Raw genomic sequence first — 21,340 nt, forward strand, 5'->3', positions numbered from 1 at the left:
ATAACGTTTTCTTTTTCACCTGTGATTAATAGTTTGATTATTATAGATAAATAGATATTACAGTCAATCTAAGTTAAATGGTGTGCTACTTGAGTAAATATTTTGTAGACGAAAATGGCCAGCATAAGGGTCTGTGACATCTAATAAATTCTAAAAAATGTGAAGGAAAAGTTAATGCAGTAAAATTACTTAAATTATATCAATGAAGTATTAATGAAATGTTGGGAACTGCTGATTTGTGTACCTTTTGGCGTTTAATCAACCCTTATACTTAACTTTTTAAACTGTAAGTTTTGTTAATTATTATAAACGTTTGACTACTACATAAAATAACAATTACTTTAATCAAAGAATGAACTTAAACCGACGATTTTTATTTAAAAATAAAAATAAATAAATAAATAAAATAAACAAAATCATTGATGTAAGTTTTTTATAAAAAAAAGTTTTGAATTTTTTAGCCTCATAATTTTTTTATATTTTTTATAACGTTTTTCTTTTTAACCTGTAATTAATAGTTTCATTATTATAGATAACTAGATATTACAGTCAATCTACAGTGCTACTTGAACATATATTTTGTAGACGAAAATGGCCAGCATAAGGGTCTGTGACATCTAATAAATTCTAAAAAATAACTTATTAATGAAAATTAATGCAGTAGAATTACTTAACTATTAATGAAGAATTAATGAAATGTTGAGTACTCGCTGATTTGTGTACCTTTTGGCGTTTAATCAACCCTTATACTTAACATTTTAAACTGTAAGTTTTTGTTAAGGAGATAGTTTATTTATGGTTTATAAAATTTATACAAACAATATTGCAGAATGTTTTATTATTAATAACGTCATTCTCTCGAAATAAATCATAATGTGAAGATTAGTTTTAGTTTATGTTAGAGATATTATTTCTTGTTTGATATAAACAGTGCTTTTAGCTTCTTGGTCTCTTATTTCAAAATTTATAAACATTAATGTTGTCATTATCAACTAACTTTGTTATAAACAGTGTCTAATGATGCTGATGTCATTGCTAAAGGAGGTTATAAACAATAATTTGTTTTCATGATTTCTTGGTAATTTTTCTGAGGGGGGACGAAGTTTCACACCAGAAGTTCATTTATACGATTGGTTTTCATTTCTGTGCATGCTCCGGAGCAAAATCTTTGCCTTACCCTCTGTGAAATGCTTTATGAGTATGGTTAGTTTTAGTTTGTATTGATAATGCATCTGCGTTTGGATCCCTCCAAAGCCAGCCGATCCTTGCATCCGGTCCAACCAATCTTTATTCCCTCTTATGAATTAGTGACCCTCTCATGAATTAGTCCTAGATAGTTCTAGCAATCTCTCTTTGGTCCAGTATCTTTCTACCTACGACTATGGAAAAAACTCAGTCCAGTCCTGGATCCACTGCGAATTTGATGCTTATTGTCTTAGTGTAGGGAGTTCCCTAAATTCTGGTTGATAGTGGTCGTTGTAGGGCATAGATGGTGCGAGTTCTAAACTGCATACCGATGAGTTTATATTGTAAATAATGCTTTGGGGATTGCATGAATGCCCTGAGTCAGTTGGTGACGCTTGTTAATCGGGTTATGTTACTACTGATTTTTTTTTGGGTCACTGTGCCTGAGATTGACAAACACCAGACTTAGTTTCAGGATATGCTCCATTTTGCCCAATTTTAGCATTGCGCTTTTACGATGTTGGTTCGCTACAATCGTCACAACTCTTTTCCAATGTTTGTTGTGCTCTCTCCTAAGCCATTGTTAAAAGTTGTTCATGGTACTCTTAGCTGAAGTCCAAATCAGTTTCTGGGCCATTGAATAGTGTGACAGTTCCTTTCCCAGCCATCTGGTTGCTTGGGTTCTATATCGAACCAAGACGCTTCACTCTTTTAAAACACTTCAATGCTAACTTTTTCTTTTTTTTCTTCCATGTGCCAGGTGAATAACGAAACCCAGACCACAGGAGATGGTGTTTTGGTGAGTGGAGCAGATGAACTACCGCCATTACTGTCTGACACGCACACGCAAACCTACATTGACGAGGAGGAGTATAGTCACAATTATACACAGACCTACTGTGATGACATTCTGATCACCGATTTGGTCCGTCTATCCGACATTGAGACACAAACCGCTTGGGCCAGTCTTCACATTGACCCACCAACATCTGGCGCACATCTGAGCACTTGTATCACCACCACTGCGCAGACGCAGACATTGTTATAGTCCATGTTTTAAACTCATTCCTCTTTTTTTTTCAAGTTTGCTGTGAAAGAAAAAGGATGAGTTTATATTGGTGAAAACTGTGAACTTTTCTCGTTAAGCTGAACATCATTTCGTGAGTCTTTAACATTTTATTTTATCAATTTTATGTTCACTTGCATTGGATACCACATGCCTTTAATTGAAAACATGTAATTGTAAGGCTAAATTTAAGGCGATCAAGTTAAAAGGGAGATTTTTTCAGCATATTATTTATAATCTTCTAAGCATATTATTTTTTATTTGTGTGCATATAATTTGTAATACTCTGAACAACAATTATTAACAGTAATGTTTAATGTGCATAAATTTTGAACATAAAATTTGTAATCCTCTAAGCATAATATTTTCTAATCCAGTTATTGGCTACAAGTTTCATTACTCTGCTACCAAAAAGTTCATTTTTGACTTTCTTTTCCAGTGATTCTGTTCGCTCTTTAATGGCAGAAGAATTTATATCAATGAATCCCTCAACAATTTTTTTGTTAATATCATTTTTTTTATGGTTTCTTGCAACAACTTTTGAAATGTTTGGCATGTTGGTGTTTTTGGTGGCGTTTTGTATAAAGAAGTGTAAGAAAAAACTATCTGAAAGATCAAAAATAACAAGAAGACACATTTTAAGTGCTCAGTTAGTCACTACAACCACCCCTGCACTGCCCGAACAGAAGGCTTTTTACAATGCTCGTCAAACCACGGTAGAAATTCGCGAGGTCCAAAGACAAAGTTTAAAATCTCAGATGGTGCCGTCCCTTCTCAAGCACCCCGAATTGAAAGGGGTTCTTTCCCAGACTGTGGTCGAAATCCGTGAGATGGCAATGGAAACTCCTCAAGTGCATAAACAGCAACACACACACTGCTCTGAAAAGGAAAATTAAAAAATCGCCAGTTAGTGTTGTCCTGTAGATGGAGGAAGAAGAGTCTTCTTCACTTGTTCATCAGCAGTAATAGTAATTCTGTATCTTTTTTACTACTCTGTACCCACAACTGCAATGACAATAGCCTTTACAACTCATCATGGAATGAAATGGTTTCCAGTTTAAGTCCCAGTCAAGATCAAAGCACTTTTTCTTTTGGCTTGTCATTAACATGGTTACTTATCCATTTCTCATATATATATCTATTCCACATTTTTTGTCCCAAAATTACATAAAATTAGAATTCTTTTCAAAAAGTAAACATTACTTTTCAGTGGATGAAAAATCATGGGATGAACTATAACGAGCTGTGCCAAAATGGATGTGATTTTTCCAACTAAGGTTTTCTTATAATTGTTTTCCTTGGTAATTAAATTAAAGTCCAGAATTTTTCTTATTGTCAACCATCTTCCTCATGTTTGTATTTTTTTAAATTAAGGCCCGTCCAAATCTTAGGCCATTGGCGCCCAAAGTTTTTAAGCGCACTACGGAAAGTGTTCTTTCGTGACATTACCGGACAATGAGCTGTACTCTGCCTTTAAACAGTAATAGTAACAATTCCAGAAGGCCTTACTCTTCGGCCTCCGTTTCATCTCCAACTACGTTTCTCTTCCGTGATACTGATTTACAAATCTTTCTTCACCTTGAAGCAATTGGCGACCTTGCTGTTCTGTGGACGCAGTGCTAGGCTCTCACTTGACATTGTGATGAATGAAGAGCCTCTTCTAGGGTGACTTTTCCTCCATTGTGTTTAACACATATCCCGCATTGTCGTATAGATTAACTATTCTTAGGAGTGAGAAACTTATTCCTTATCCCTTATCCCTTATCCCTTGTATAAATCTTGTAGATTCATGAATATCATCAAATTCTTCAAGTAGGACTTAAAGGAGGCGATAAACACTATTTATCAATTGCTTGACCCTTTCTATTCTCGAAGCCGTGAGAAATGAATGTAGATACTCGTACATGTCCTTCTGGATCCATTTCAAAATATTTTGACACTCCGCTAATAAATCATTAGTGCGCATATGTAATCATTCGCAGATCATACTTTAGTCAAAACTCTGCACCCATAAATATTCATAATCAAGAAAGGATTCTGGCCATTTGGTAGTATCATATTAAGTTATTTAAATTTTCAACATGTTCACTCGTGTCAGAAATGTATGTATCCACATTTCTGAACTCAAATCGAAAATTTTGAAATATACTCAAACCAATGAACTTCCAATTTTAGCGCATTATTCTGAACAATGGAACTCCTCGTAACAGCGGGATCAAAGAATTGGATCTCTACACAATGTTGCCATTATTCTGTCCAATCTTCAGAAAGGCCAATCTCTTTAACTAAAATCTCTTCTTATATTAGAATTTATAAAATAATAATTGCTTAATATAAATTAGTAACTCGAACGAATACACATGTTAAAATTAAGCTTGCTTCTTCTGGGGTTCCAAAACATTTTATTTGTGTCAGAAAATTAACATTTTTTTGTTACTACAATGCTCAATGTTGTCACAACTACATTTTTAATTAGGTGCCTAAATATTCAAAACTATTTAGTTAGTAAGTAACTGTCTTGTATTTTAATCATTATAAAATAGTAATTATTATAATATTGTCATACATTGTGTAGTTATTTGGAACATCTACTCCAAACTGAGATAATCTACCTCTGATGATGGCTGAAAGCCTGTTATGCAACAAACATGCGCACTAGCGACGGATGAAAAAAAAAAAAAGTAAATAAATAAAACTATAATTACTATAATGAAATACTATAATTTTCACTTTTAAAATTTATTGGCAGGTGCCAATCTTTGGGTACACCTGCATTGTTTTCTGTAGAAATATCTGGTGTCCAAGGCAAGGCTCCACAATCGTCTATTGTTTGTCTTTATAGTTCTCAGTGGACATAAGAATTAGTTTCATTTGTAAAAGTTCATTTCACTACAGGAAATGGTCACAAACATTCATTTTTTTTTTTTGCAATTTTAGTGAAATTGAAGTCTGTACAACAAATTTTTCTTGGTTCACATTATTTGTTACAAATTGGGGTCTCTTCTTAATCCAAGACGACCATTGTCGATGTTACGTCCATTTATAACTTAGTCCACCAAATTTTCTCCAGTTTGAGGATAGCTGCCCTTAATTCGGACACCTCCATCTCCAAACTCTCCTGTCTCCCTTTCTTGTCCAAGAGATCAACTGGCACTTTCCCGAGGCTCTCGTATATAATCTTGAACATTCTTTTTTTGGTAATGCAGCATTTTTTAGGCTTTTTCCCTTTTTTTTTTTTTATTGCTGTTATCCCTCTTCTCCTCTACTGATGAGCATTTTTTTGCCCTTTCTTCAAGTTTCTTGCCCCTTACCAGCTTTAGATGCTCTCTTGTCTCAACAAGATCTTCAGTTTTCAGAAAGTTCAACCTTCTTCAACCAATATCTTCTTCATCACTTTCATTTAGCCCCAAATGTTAAGCTTCAGGTTAGCTTATAGGGGGGGGAGTCCCTCTTGTTGGCTGTCTCAAAGTTAAACAATCCAATCTGTTTGGGGGAGATCTTTCCTGTATGATGTGGTTGGTTCATTTTATTGACAACACAGATCCAGTAAAACTGATCAGATAGAATATCCAGAATGTAAAACTTTGTTACTAGTGTTTGCCTCCACTAATCATTAGAGACAAATCCGAAAAAACGAGATGAATCCAAAAAACAAGACGAATACGAAAAACGAAACTAATCCGAATTCGAAAAAATGAGACGAATTTAAAGAAAATGCTTAAAAATCTTTAATAATCGATCTCATTCAACGAAATAAGAGCGAAAAAGTGTTGATAACTAAGCTCAGCCTGCAGTTTTGTAAGTACAATGCTGCACTTTTCGCGGTTAAACGAGGTTGGCACGTGCTCCTCCCATTGGCCAGTCCGACTTTACGATTGTTGCAGTTGTGCATCAGATTCACATGTATCAGTGTTTATTAAGTTACACTGGTCTGCAGATGATTTCCGTCGTCACTAATGGTGATTTGCTGGACAGGTGCACATGTAATGGCACTGTTCTCGTCATGGTCACTGTTGTACGAATGTTCGGCCCGGCGGATGCACTAGTCTCACAGGATGCACTAAACAGCTCCAAGCGCCCTTATTGTGGACACATGGTATAGATGTTTTGTGTGCAGTAGGTGTGATTAAATATTGCGAAAGAGCATGGTGTAGTTCTTAAGGTGCCCATAGATGTCAGTTGGATGGATATCACCTTTAGATATCCAGGCGTGCTGTAGATTTATTGTAGGTGAGCTAATGTATTCTTGTCATGAGAATGAACTATGTTCCTGTCATTACTCGTTACTTTGCAGATTCCCACAGCCTGTCTCGATGATCGGACGAGTGTACGTGAACGGGCAGTGGGTTAGGTTCTGCCAGTGCTGACGCCCCTTTTAGGTCCTTGGCACTACTTGCTTTTTGAGTTCAGCGCGAGTGCATCAGCTGTAAGACAGTTTGTCGTGTGTAGGTCGTTTGACTGTTCACTGCATGATGTGCGCCTATTGCGATTGATGTTTAGCCCATTGGCGCAAGGACAACGGGTAGTTATACTTGGATGTTTTGGTGAGTTTGTAAGGGTTGCAGAGTTACTGTTATCTAAGGTGTTATTGACTGTGTGAATGGTACTTCAAATCTCAGCAAGGTGTCTGCATGAGACTTGGTTCTGTTCGATGATCTGTGGAATATCCTTCCCTGTTAAACATCTGTTAACCCGAGTCCTCTTTTATTTGAGAATGGTACTCTGGTTAAATTCGTTCCATTTGATGAATACTTCTATTAAATCAAATTCCGAACTTTATCTAGAAACAAGATGTTTCTTTCAAATCTAAAATATACTTAGCATGTCTTAAATTTCAATTCATCTCCATGTTAGTAGATAATTTACTCAAAAGACAAATAACCGGAAATAATAGTAGATAATTCGCTTAAAGACAAAAAACCGGAAATAATAGTAAGACTTCAGCTGTTACAATCCCACCAAAATGTCCAAGAATAATTAGCCGAAGTCTTTGCCCCAATGGACCAAACATCAGTGCAATGTTCCCAGAGTGGTGCATTGAGCTGTCAGTCTGTACCAGACAAACTGGCTTATATCTTGCACTAACAATAAACTAAGTCGCATGTGGTGTCACTGGGCCTGCAGTGTGTCCAGCACTGGCAGAACATGACACACTTCCTGATCACATCCACGCGTCTGATTCATCCAAAGTGATCTGTAGGTTTCTGATCAACAGGCGGCAGACACTTGGTTCACTGTACACTAACAGGAACTACAAGACTCGATGGAGGACAACACCCAGACAGATGAATGTATGGTGTGTGTTAGTCGAACTGTATATCAGCTTCGGCCTTTTTGGAACTATGCAGTTTTCCGAGACTACGTAACAAAGCACTGTTCACTTGCAATAACTGCGCGTGTGTAACAGTAGTCACGTCAGTTGTTGGAGTATCCTTTGAGATGTGTCGCCCTCTGGAGAAGTTTAATTCAACTGTGATCATGATGAGAAGTGCCATTACATGTACACACGCACAGTAGATCTCTGGCAGAGGCGGCGGAAATCATTTGTAAATGAGTCTAACTTAATAAACACTGATACATGTGAATCTGATGCACAATTCTGGTCACGAATGTGCATTAGTTTGCAGAGATATTTGGAACTTTTGCAATTTCTCGTTTACCGGTTAGGTAACACATGCACATTTGAATTTTCCGTGAACTGAGATATATCTCGACAGATATTTGACCATCCATTCCGCTTAATTAATTCCATTTACCTAATTGCCCTCAAGTTAATTGCAGATCCGTGATTTGCAATTTATCCAGCAATCAACCAATTTTTCAATTATGATCGTCGTGAACAAAGGCAGCTCCGAGTTATAAAACAGTTTAAACTTGTACCACAACATGTAGAACTGTTTGTCCCAAGTCAGTTTGGGAATGCCAAAGCTGCTATGGTTATACTTATTGAGAGAAGAGAGAGAGAATTTTGTGAAGTATTGAGAAGAGATTGAAGGGCGATGTGCATCAACTTGGCAAAGATGATAATTGATACCCCTTGAATAGTTCGTTCTGTTCACTATCTGTTCGAATTTTCTCGTTCTCTTGAAAGTCTTATCTCCTTGCTTCTTCAGAATGTATTTGATGATTTTTTTTTTATATCCTTTTAAGAATTCTTTACCACGGCCTCATATTCGAGGTTCCTCCACGTCTAAAGGCTGCTGTTAGTAGTCCTGTTTGCGATCTTCAGAGCTATTGTGCCGATTCGAATTACCCGTTTCTTCCACCGCATCAAAAAGTTGCAGTTATCTTTATTAGTCCTGTTTGCGATCTTCAGAGCTGTGGCGACGATTCGAGTTACCCATTTTTTCCTCCGCATCGAAAGGTAGCGGTTATCGGTTATCTTTATTAGTCCTGTTTGCGATCTTCAGAGCTATTGTGCCGGTTCGAATTACCCGTTTCTTCCACCGCATCAAAAAGTTGCGGTTATCTTTATTAGTCCTGTTTGCGATCTTCAGAGCTGTGGCGACGATTCGTGCTCCCCGTTTCTTCCACCGCATCAAAAAGTTGCGGTTATCTTTATTAGTCCTATTTGCGATCTTCAGAGCTATTGTGACGATTCGAATTACCCGTTTCTTCCACCGCATCAAAAAGTTGCGGTTATCTTTATTAGTCCTGTTTGCGATCTTCAGAGCTGTGGCGACGATTCGAGTTACCCATTTTTTCCTCCGCATCAAAAGGCTGCGGTTATCTTTGCTAGTTCTTTTTGCGATCATCAGATGTGGCGATTTGAGTTATCCGTTCCTTCTTCCACACCTAAAGGTTGCGGTTATCTTTACTAGTCCTTTTTGCGATCTTCAGAGCTATGGTGAATTCGTTAACTGTGCTGAATGAGAGTGAACGTTGTACGTGGACTTATCCATGGTACACCTTCCAACTAAACCTTATTATAATTCTAGACTTGGGTTACGTGAACAGTTACATTATGGCTTCTAATTTGTCCAGCTAAGCTCTGGCTGTTGGCTAGTCCTAGTTGAACCTAAATTACTTTCTCACTTCTGATGCCAGTTCGTGAACCTGCATGATTCTGTTAAACTTGAAAGCACTTCCAGGGTCCAACAATCCAAGTAGAGTCTTTTTTTTCCTGTTGTGCTAGTTTGCTGCCCTCGATTTAGATCATTCTTAGCTCTCAGCTTGATCTATTGCGAATTGTTTTTTGCTTTTTCAACCAGAATGATCTTCATGACCCCAGTGAAGAGTAAATAATTGAATAGATGGCCGCCTGGGTTGGCGAACAGGAAACAGGGCATTGGTGTATCTTTGTTTTATTTGTGAAAGTTTGCGAAGAATAATGGCGGTGTACTTGTTGGATAGCATCCTCCAAGACGTGTGGGGTGTTCCATGTTTTTATTTGATCGATGAAAGTCCGTCGTTTTGAATTTTTTGGGGGTTCTGAACAATTTTTTTCCCCCCCATTTTTTAAAAAGCTTTTTTTTTCATCAATTACTGTTCGAGGAGTTTCTTGACAAATTTAAGACGTAAAAGCATCACCCAAATAAGATAATATTTATATCTCGGCAAAAAGCATATCAGAAAAGTTGTGAGAGGGAAGCTAGTTTGTGATATCCGGCAGTAAATAAATTGTATAAATGCCAAGAGGTTTCCATATATTTTTTATAACTTTTTCTAGGCTTGTAGATGTGGTACTTGTTGAAATACTTGGTGATTAAAGCGTTTGGAACAGTGTAGTGTGTTTCTTTTATTATTTACTTATTTATGTATATATTTTGTTCTTTTTTTTACGTTAATAACCACAATTGCTTTAAGCATGTGGATAACCCAACACGACGGTTATAGTATCTATAAGGAAAATATAGAATGAACTAAACAAAATAATTCTATATTTTCAGAATAAATGTAAAAATAAAGTAGAATAAGTTTAAATAATTACTTTGATGTATGTGTGTGTAAGGATAGTAGGAAAGAAATTAATAATTTAAGTTAGAAATAATGTCTTAATGAGATAAACGAAAGGAAGTACTAATATTGTATTATTGTTCCCCAATATTGAATACTTATAATAAGCATTTTTTTGTCGTTTTTTTCAGCATAGATTTTTTTTTAAAAAAAATTGTTTACTATCGCTCTTTGGAAAATATATTTCTATTTTATTCGCATTAACTTTCTAGATTATTTTAATGGCAATTTCTGTTGTAGTAAGTCTAATTTTTCTTTTAAATCAACTATACAATTAACCCAAAAATATCTCTGTCATCCGCCAACATGAAGACTTTATCATTCCGATCCAATCTTTTATCGTGAGGAGGCTGAGTTGAGTTCAGACTATTGAATTTGAAGTAAATAAATGAAAAAGAAAAAAGATAGAAGTGACTCTTAACGAGCTCTTTAGTCGAATTTGATGAGCATGCTTGTTATTGCTTCTTTGTAATGTGTATAAATAAACGCTTTCTTGACAGAAATTTCATTTATTTTTTTATATTTTAAGAGAAAATATTTTGTTTTAGTTTTACTTTTTACAATAACATTTGTAAGGTAGGACAAAACAGGGAATGAACTAAAATAAGGTTAAACATAAAACATAATTTATTGGACCATAATAATAAATAATTACAAACGAAAACAATTTCCTGGTTGAAATAATAAAGAATAACTTCCTAGTGGTCAGTCTGTGTCGTAGAGACCTCTCTCTCAGCTAGCCACGCACTGCAACAGCTCAGCAATCACCAAAGACCTCTCCGCACGAAGTACACCTGACGAGCGCACAGGCCATACTGGATGTCCGTCTCGCTGTAGGTCACGCTCCCCACTCCACTATGCTAGGGGCCTGTGTACACCCAGCCACGGCCCCCTCCTCCTCGCGTTCACGATTCCATTTCCGTTACATAGCCCCCTCAGAAAAAAAGTGAAGTTCCTCCTTGAGGCTTCACTTTTCTTACAGCTTGCCTCTCCCTCTGGGCTCGAGCATCGATAACGTTTCTGCTGGGTGGAAGTGGTTCTGGTTCATCCAAGTTGTCCTAGGGGGTCCTGAGATCTCCTGGTTTCTGCTGGTTTCGGTCCCCAGTACCTTCAGTCTGGATACTTCTTTCCTGTCCTCCAGGCTACTTGTTCTTCCGGACCTTTGCCTTCCGACACCAGTCGGTCTTTTCCTTTCAGCAGACGAACTTTTCTCCGCTGGGGTGATTGGCTAACCAGCCGGTATAAAGGCCCCTGACTAGCGCCGATCAGCATCAGGGTCCCCTAGTGCAGAGAGAACCAATGGCCCCCCAAACTCCTGCCCCACGTGGCCATTTACCAGGTCTCCGTACTAGTGCGGTCAGAATTCTAGGATTGTCTCCCCCAACACCCACATAAAACCAACACAGGTTAGTATCACCACCACACCTCCTTATTTTATATTAAACACCTTCCGAGGAATCTGCATCTCGGGAAGGCCTACCCCGGGTTCGATACCGGGTTCGAGTGTTTACATTGTCCATCCTTGGATAGGGGGGTGTTGTATTATCTCGTACGTCCCCGCGAAGTCCCTCCCCTTCCTGAGCAGTGTTCCGCAACGTGTACGGTCGGCGCGCTACTTCGGTCACGTCTGTTTGCTCCCATTCTTCCTCCCCCGGAGTCCATGTTGGGTCTTTTGTGCTCGCAGCTCCTATCGATGACTCTCCCGAAGATGACCCCTCCGAATAATCATCTTCCTCAACATTCCAACTCCCGAGTTGCCCCTCCTCTACTGGTTGGGCCCCCTCTCCTTCCTCCCTACCCCAATTCCTCTCTCTCCAGCCCTCGTCAAGGTCGAGTTCCACCCGCGACCCCGGTAGTGTAGTTGTATTATCCGGTGGGCCAGGGGTTCTCGTCTTTGCCGGCTTGAGTCTATTGACATGTACACTACTGTGTCCCCCCGAAGCTAAGGCAATCCGATAGTTCACCGACGAGAGACGTGCAAGAATGGTATGGGGTCCAGTCCACGGACGCCTGAACTTACGGGAATGACCAGCAGGTACCGCTGGTTCATGCAAATAAACCTGTTCTCCCGCATTAAACTCTCGGGCCTTCTTTCCCTTATCATGTGTCTCCGCCCGTTTTCTTCTGGTCTGTGAGTCTTGGACTCTAGCCAGGCGGAAGGCCTCGTTTAGCCTGGTCTTCAACCTTCGAACGAACTCCGGCAACTCAGTTGTCGCCTCCTCCACGTCAATACTATCCTCGAATGGTTGCCTTAGCTCCCTACCATGGAGCAGATAGAAAGGGGTATATCCGGTGGAAGAGTGAGGTGTGCTCCTGTACGCTGTCAGCACATAGGGCACCCACCGGTCCCAGTCCCTCCCATCGCGCCGGACCAAACAGGCCAGCGAGTCCACGAGGGTTCGATGTACCCGTTCGACCATGCCATTCCCTTCCGGATGGTAGGCCGTCGACTGTACCTTCGTAATGCCTAAATATTTACATAACATCCTGAAGACCTCCGAGGTAAAGTTACGACCCTGATCGGTTAGGACTCGGTCGGGCACTCCATGCCTTTGTGATAGTTGTATTGCCGACAGCTGGCACAGGTGTGCTTGTAGTCGTTGGTGCTACTCTTTTTTGTTCAGCATCACTACGGTGAATGTCCCCATGATCGTTATCACCAATCACAGCCATTGATGTTGTTTTTCCTGGATATAAGTCCTGATTTTTTTTTAGTTTGGTTATGTCTGTAGGTAGTTTATCGTAGAACAATAAATTATTTCTTACTTACTAATAATGGCGGCCGTTAGACTTAAGTGTAGTTTTTTGGTTTATTTCACATTATTCTGTGAGTTATTGGTTCTGGCTGTAGCCAGCGATGATTTTGTTCGATACCAAGTGGTTGACCACCATCCATCGGAAATCGTCAAGCGCAGCGATATAAAACTGCTGCAAAGGGAAAGGAGGTACGTTGAGACTGCCATTCCCTGACTAGCCGACAACTACTTCAGACGTGAATCTTATCCCAGCAAGAGTGTTGACAAAGATGATTTGGATACGTTCAGCAGAAGAAGAGGGGGCTATGTTCCTCAAGGAGGAACTTCACTTTTTTTCTGAGGGGGCTATGTAACGGAAATGGAATCGTGAACGCGAGGAGGAGGGGGCCGTGGCTGGGTGTACACAGGCCCCTAGCATAGTGGAGTGGGGAGCGTGACCTACAGCGAGACGGACATCCAGTATGGCCTGTGCGCTCGTCAGGTGTACTTCGTGCGGAGAGGTCTTTGGTGATTGCTGAGCTGTTGCAGTGCGTGGCTAGCTGAGAGAGAGGTCTCTACGACACAGACTGACCACTAGGAAGTTATTCTTTATTATTTATTTTTTTTTTTTATTTACAGACAAACAACCAACCAACCCCCGCCAATTAAACTTAAAACAAAACTTTAATTAAACACACAAATGAAACGTAAAACAGAACTGTAATTAAACAAACAAAATATTATTTACACACTAAATATTGTTTACCACACTAACACACAATGTAATTTTATTCTACTTTATTACGCTACAAACCCAAAAATTACGCTGATTAAATGAATGAACAACAACAAAAAAAATGCTTCTATCATATCTCGTACAGTAATTAACGTGAATATTTCCCTCAAACAACCCCAATCACCTGACACCACTGTAAGGTAGGACAAAACAGGGAATGAACTAAAATAAGGTTAAACATAAAACATAATTTATTGGACCATAATAATAAATAATTACAAACGAAAACAATTTCCTGGTTGAAATAATAAAGAATAACTTCCTAGTGGTCAGTCTGTGTCGTAGAGACCTCTCTCTCAGCTAGCCACGCACTGCAACAGCTCAGCAATCACCATAGACCTCTCCGCACGAAGTACACCTGACGAGCGCACAGGCCATACTGGATGTCCGTCTCGCTGTAGGTCACGCTCCCCACTCCACTATGCTAGGGGCCTGTGTACACCCAGCCACGGCCCCCTCCTCCTCGCGTTCACGATTCCATTTCCGTTACACATTTATTTTCAATTTACCATTCATATGATAATTATTATATTGTATTTTTAATTATTCCCATTATTTAATATTACATTTGTACAATATTTGAAAGTTTTTATTAATCTTTATTTAGCTGTTTTAATTTATATTTTTACTATTAAGTAATTAGTATTGAATTAATTTATTAGGAAAATGTAAATAATAATCTTATGGAAAAATGGTTAAAATATTATTTTATGTATACAATACTTACTTACATATATAATTGTAATAATTTTAAAGACATTTATTTATTTACAAATAGTTTTACAATGATCTTGTTATTTACCCAATTACTGTCATTAAATTTAGTTATCTACAATAATCATAAATAATTTGTAATATAATCATTTATTTAAAAAAAAAATAAATTGTCACTAATATTATGCGAGAAAAAAAATATATGCATTTAAATATGTTTGTGTCTATTCTACCTCTCACAGCATTTAATATATATATATAATCTTAATAAATATAAAGCTGCATCTGAAACACTCACACGACTCTCTCTTACTGCATTTATCGTTTAAATTCTGTCGGTCAAATTTGACCAAGTCAGTGAATTGATTTTAATATAAGTACTAGATATGATATTATAGAGGTTCAGGTTGACTTAAGTGGGTCTATTCTCGCCTTCGCGCATTAAAAGAACGACAATTTGAAGGTTCTCTTGAATTGCATCATTTTCTTAGTCCAGATGCTTAGTTCTTCGCACTCAAAAAAAAAAAAAAATGAAATAAAATAAAAATAAAGAAGAATGGAGAAGAAAAAGCTGCAAGAAAGGGAGTGAAGATCAGTGTGGAGTCTGTACTTGAGCTAAGGAAGACCAGATAATCTGGAGGGTGACGGAAAGATGGAGAGCGCCAATTCAAACCACCAATAATTAACCCGAAGAGCCAATTGTTCAGTAAATGGCTACCATTTTCAATTGGGCCATAATGTCCAATTATCCCGTTCCAGTGGCATATGCCACAGTCGTATCCAAAGACAGGATAGAGGAAGCCAACTGTTACCACGACAGCCACCTAATATTTCCCAAATCATCTTGAATAGAATTGCAGTAAGAGCGAATCTGTGTGATCAGTTTCATCTCTCCAAATTTTTAACAAATGAATTAATCGCTGTAGTAGAACATATTTATAATGAAATTTAACTTGTATATATAACATTTGTTTACATCTCTGGTTCACTTGTTCACACACCTTTTGCAACATGACTCTGTTCTCCATTGAAAAAATCTTGGAAATAACTTTAATCAAATTTATTGGATTTATTATTATTAATTGTTTTATAATTAATTTAGTCAATTTTATTATATAAAAAATAATCTTTTCTTTTGAATTATTTTTAAGCATTTTTTTTTTTATCACACATTGTTCCAATAATTAAAATCACCAACACAATGTAATAATGAGTATTGGCTAGTTTATACCTCTAAACAAAGGAGAAAATTAGTATAATATTATTTACAAAAAGTAACAATACCATTAATTTGTGAAAAAAATTAACCTTTATAATATAAAACTTCATTACCTTGTAATTGTATGTAGTAAGTGTTTTTGTCTCAGTATTAACCAATGTAAATATTAAAGTTGTGGAGAGTATATAGGCACTGCAGCCTGAAACCTCCTTTTGTGTATCTATTTTAAATTGTAAATAAACTTTTTCAAATTCAAAAAAAATTACTTTGTAATCTATAATGGTAAAGTTGTCATTACAATAAAATTATTTGTTCACACAATTTTTAACAGCCTCATTCCCAAAATGTGAATGGGAATATCCATTCTCTCATTGAATGTTATTCATGTAGCCGGGAGATTGGGCTCCTACAGTTTACTCCCATCAAGGATGTATGAATCCACTTGCTGCAAATGGTCGTGTTGTGTCTACATTGCAAGTTAGAAGAAATGCTACTGCATACAACACGACTCGATTGGTCGAACATCAGAGTCGTTTAAACATCAATCAGGTAGCAATGGTGCAGCAACATTTTGAATGTGAAAGTAAATTGAAAACAGAAGTACACAGTATACAAAGTTGAGATTGGGAAAGGAAAAGGGAAGGAACTGGTCCAAGGCAATGATACCCGCAGTGGATGACCACTGATCGATTCACCCGCAACCCCATCAGCGGTCAGCTTCAAGTGAGAAATCACTCTCGGTAAAATCTCTTAGAAGTACACTGGTAACAGAAGATAAGAGGCAAACATATAAATAGCTATACCTTGTAGAAACAGAAAGAATTTGCAAGCAGCCAAATGGAGGAATGTTAATTTAAAATTCTAAACGTGGACCATATTCCTTCTGAAGGCATATACCTTGAAGGGTTGTGGGACAAGAAAAAGGAAAATTTGACATGTTGCGACATTTTCTTTACTTGGTGATCATTCTTGGTAAGTCAGTGTGAAAATTTTCATATTACAAGAAGAAAAACATTGTTTTTGTTTAAATTTTTCACAGGAATTAATGGCCATGCTACCATGATGTTACTAATGGTCGGCTGTTTACCTTGCATTCCAAACGGTTGTAAAATGAGCTCTTATTACTGAGTACAAGTTTAATTCGTTTTAATTTTATGGATCAGTATTTTTCAATTTAACTTATTGAGATTTCCTTTCACTCCGTTGTCAGCATTCACCAACAATTATGTTCGCTGGCTTAGAACCAACTTAGATCCAACTAAATCAAATTGTAAAACTTTTTAAACGGGAAGTTTTTTTGCACTTTTGAACTCGGAAATTCCCCATGACCTTAAAATGTATAAATATATTGCAAATTTAAATAGATAAATTACATTTGTAAAAAGACTATGAAGAAGGCAATTAATTTGCCGAAACTTTGATAAAAGAGAACTTTTTAAAATCTATGACCGACTGCTCCACAATACCCCGTAAATATATAAAAGATTTTTACTGCCAATTTCAGTCATACTAATTTATTATTTAAAAAAAAAAACATATTTAGCGATTCACCTGAAGATGGCCTAGGTAATCCCTAGGTCTAGATTTGCTAAAAATAATAATAGGATGAAAAAGTAAATGCCATTTCAGTCGAGTAAAATTTATTTTGCCGGGCGTTCGACCTAGGGACTAGGTCGGTGATGGGCAAAGTACTGCCCGCGAAAGTATTTAATCCGGCCCGCTGAGGGTCCATCGACATGGATAGTATATGGCCCTCTATAATTACGTTTTGATGGTCGAGAAGTATAAAGTACATTCTACTTAGTAGAATAATAGATGCATAACCTATAGGTGAAGCTAAACTAGCCGCGTAGTTACACAAGTGTGTAATGCTGTAATGTTTTTATAATATTATGATTAAAAGCTTTAACACAAAATGCATTTTTTTCTATAATTCTGGCCCTCCTCTAGAATTTCTTAAAAACTTTGTGCCCCCCCCCCCCATTAAAAAAGTTTGCCCACCACTGGACTAGGTCATCTTCAGGGCTAGTTTAGCAAGTAATACTTTTACATTTCAGGGTTGGTGTGTCTTCTGTCTTGTCAGTCCATGAACAGACAAGATTCGGCAAAATAAATTTTACCGACTAAAATGGCATTTATTTTTTCATCCTATTGAAACTATGAAACAGTCACCAAAAAGAATGAACAACAAAAAATATAATAACAATTTTGACTGAAATTGATATTAATCTTTCATGCACTTGGATTAATTTGTCAGTTACCAAAAATACGATAAATAATATTCTACAATAAAAGATTTTGGTTAGTGAAATTGTATAACAATAATATTATTGACACCGTCAATTCAAGCTATTTAATCGACGTAGTCAGGTCGATGGTTGAATTAAATTTTCTGTTCTTTGGGTTGAATTTGAACATTATGCATTAATTCTGCATTTTGTTTAATGTTCTTACAAAAAAAATTGTCCTCTAAAACAGCGATATAAAATAACATTTAAATTTACAAATGTTTATTTAAAAGAGGTAACATTTATCCACTTTTTGCATATAAGTACTTAAAATTTAAATTCACATAAACATACATAATGAGACACGTAGTTATACACTTTTCGAGAAGACGTTGCCCAAATTCGCCAGAATGAGCAACACTCAGTAGCGAGTTTTTAACTAGGTGATCACTCACAAGTAAAAATTTTTAAAACACCAAGACATCAAAATTTTATCTGACTAAAATATAAAGTGGTTTCATGTCCATTTTTACACACATTTTGGTTAAGTAAATAGCTCAAAGATTCACAGCTTGGAATTTTATTTTATTTTTTTAATTCTATAGAAAATATATTTTACATACAGTAATATTAATTTATTAGAATTATAATAAATATTTATAGATTGATGTAATTGAAACACAATTTAAATTTTGGACCCGCATCTTCTCCAAGTATTACTTACCATAATAATCCCTTTAAAGTGAATAGAAACAATCTTCATTTTGTTATAAAAATTACTTCCTTGAACAAATATAGAATTGTATTTACAATGGATAGAGACAAATAGTAAATATCATGTAAATAATTTCATGGGTTTATTATTATTAAGGATAGAGTTTTAATTTGGGATCACTTAATCCAAATCTGGCATGCATAGAAATATTTTGGACGATTATTCATAAATTAATTTTAAAAAGAAAGAAATTAATCTAACAAATATTTGATTAAAAAAAAAGAAGTCTCAGGCATTTTACTCCTAAAAGAGAGTGAAGCTAATCAGGTGAGTGTGATTAAAAGACGCCCAAATCGACGACAGGAGTTAAGAACAGCTAATACAGCTATCTTGAGGCTGCATGACGAATCAGCAACTTATCAACGAGATGCTTTTAAAGAGGTTTGACTAGCACAGACAGCTCATCCGATTCAAACCAAAAAGAATAACTCTAAATCTCTTAAGGCCCCCCCCCCTCAACCAGAAAACTACTACTTCAGCAAGCCTAGGATGTGTTGCTGTAAGTGGTAAGCGATCACACCTCATCCGAAGCATATCCCGTCTTTTTTTAGACCTCGCAGGATGCTGAAACTTTATATTTAGATTGGACCCTGCCAGGGACCTGATAGCAGCCATCAAAATTCTTAAACCATAAGTACAACTTTATGAAATTGATTTTTCACTTTTGTGAGATTTTGTCGAAAAATATTTAAAACTTTGTATCCTTATGTTAATATGTATAACTCTAAAGTTTACGTAACTTATGGTATTCGATTGTGATGCTATTAACCAGTAGTATAGAACCAGCGCTGAGCGAAGGAGGCGGCCGCCCGGGCATTAAGATCAAGTCAAAGGAACATGTTTTTTAAAAATATTATAAATTATAAAACGAATTATTTATTAAGTTTGAGCTACCTGTGGTTTTTCCAAATTGAGCTCGCACGTTCACACCTAATATTCTAAGAAAACACTTTTTTTGGGGACTAAGGTGAATCAAAACATGTAACTCCGGTGAAAGTTGGTTATCTACTCGGCAACACTCGCTCCTTAGTTTAAGAAGGAAAAAAAAACCCTAAAAGTGTCCAGGAGTTTGCCCCGGGCGCCTATTCAACTTCACCTGACACTACATAAAAGGAGTTTGTAGAAGTTGGAAAAGAGATGTCTGTCAGTTTATTTAAACAACTCTACAAGACAAGAATACGCCGCAATCTCCCACGTTTTCTGCATCTACTGTTGTGCATCTTGGGATTTCTCCGGTACATTTTAAAGTTCAATAATTGCAGAACTTTATTACAACTTTTAGGAGACGTGTTTTTTTATATTTCAGATGGAATTGGGCGTTTTATTCAATTAACTTTGAATGGGTCAGTTTCATTGCCGAAATATTTGGAAGAAGTTAACCAGTAATGTCTCGGAGAGTATTTTAGAAGATCGATGTGCATAGCAAGGTTGAAGGAGAGCTTCCATCAGCGAACGGTGATGTATTATCTTACAGTACCAAACCTAAATTATCGTATATTTAACAAAACCTTTTTCAATCCAGCAACCATGAAAAGCATTACTTTTATAATTTTTTTTTTCTTTCTTATAAAACACCCTCCACCGTATATTCAATAAACACAAATATTCTGGAATGTATAATTATTATTTTAACAAATAAATTGCATTTATATATTATTTAACAAAATATTTCTTTCATTAATAATAAAAATGTTTAACATTTTAAAAAAAACTTTGAATAACCCTCACTAATTACGTAGATAGTATGACCAATACAGGACGTTGAAGAGAGCAAAAATCAATGGGAAACACAGCCTGGAGTACTCATCAATTCTTCTAGCTCGGACCATGTACGGAGTCGGGCCTCGGAACACGTTGGTTCTCTGGAAATTATATAAATTTCTGGTTAGCATCTTCTAAAATTGTAGAATACTCCTAAATGTTGAATCCGCAATGAACTGATTTCAACAGTTGTTTGGAATGCCAGTGTGGTTTCAGTCCCTTGTGAGATCAATGTTAGACCTTCGCTTTTAGCTAAATGCTAGAAAAAAAAACAAACAGAAGAGCCTAACTGCGTTTCCTCTTTCGAGATTGAAACGTCTCAGCAATGAATATTTCTGACGTTAAAGAAACCTTGCATATGAGGCTGCACTCAGTAGGGCTCAAGCGAAATCTAAAGTACCAGTTACTTACAGATATAGCTGATTTTCAGATATCTTGTAGCAGGCAATTAATGCTAATTTGTGTACAAGGAAAATCTCACGCCCAGCGTTGATGTTTCTATCATGTTTCTTTTAAGTTCAGCTGATGTTCTTACAAAGAACATTTATATCTATCTAGATGATACATTTAATTTGAAGTATATGCAATTGATTTTCCATTTACTGTACATGCCTTTTCTTCAGGAACTTTAGACCAAAAATAGTTCTCACGATAACAAGCAGGAGTATGGCTGCGTAAAAAAGGAAGAATTCCTGAACGCTTTGTAGGCATCCCGAAGAAACTGATCTGCAGAAGTGCATCCTACTGCCAGCAGGATGACTTTTTAGGAGGGAGGTGGCTTAAGACGGAGGCAACCACTTTCTCCGCCATATTTAGTATCTGTTTAGAAATGACAGCAGATTTCAATATTTAACAGACTCACGCCCCATACGGCATTTACAAATAATTTGGTGATTTCGGGCCAA

General features: G+C 36.7%; 2 protein-coding genes across 7 annotated transcripts in view; one reads left to right on the plus strand and one right to left on the minus strand.

Annotated features, from left to right (window-relative positions):
* Nucleotides 1-15,033, plus strand: part of Asciz (ASCIZ zinc finger protein) — a 23,080-nt gene extending 8,047 nt beyond the window's left edge. The window contains exons 5-6 of one of the 3 annotated variants that reach the window (XR_012457617.1): nucleotides 1,946-2,345; nucleotides 2,691-15,033. Coding sequence is in view for 1 of the 3 variants with exons in the window: in XM_074125223.1 (XP_073981324.1) it covers nucleotides 1,946-2,233 (288 nt within the window). In the remaining 2 variants the exon portion in view is untranslated. Of the gene's footprint in view, nucleotides 1-1,945 lie in introns of all 3 variants that reach the window. The other 2 variants (XR_012457618.1, XM_074125223.1) reach the window with 2 other exon arrangements.
* The window catches only part of LOC141452786 (glycine receptor subunit beta-type 4-like), a 238,916-nt gene continuing 231,487 nt past the window's right edge, over nucleotides 13,912-21,340 (minus strand). For all 4 annotated transcript variants that reach the window (XM_074125217.1, XM_074125216.1, XM_074125219.1 and 1 more), the window contains one exon: nucleotides 13,912-20,536. In XM_074125217.1, the coding sequence (XP_073981318.1) occupies nucleotides 20,402-20,536 (135 nt within the window). In that variant the 3' untranslated portion in view covers nucleotides 13,912-20,401. The remainder of the gene's footprint in view (nucleotides 20,537-21,340) is intronic.

This window comes from Rhodnius prolixus, unplaced genomic scaffold (genome assembly GCF_049639745.1).
Source record: "Rhodnius prolixus isolate KJV_2025 unplaced genomic scaffold, Rpr scaffold_3, whole genome shotgun sequence".
NCBI classification, from domain to species: Eukaryota; Metazoa; Arthropoda; class Insecta; order Hemiptera; family Reduviidae; genus Rhodnius; species Rhodnius prolixus.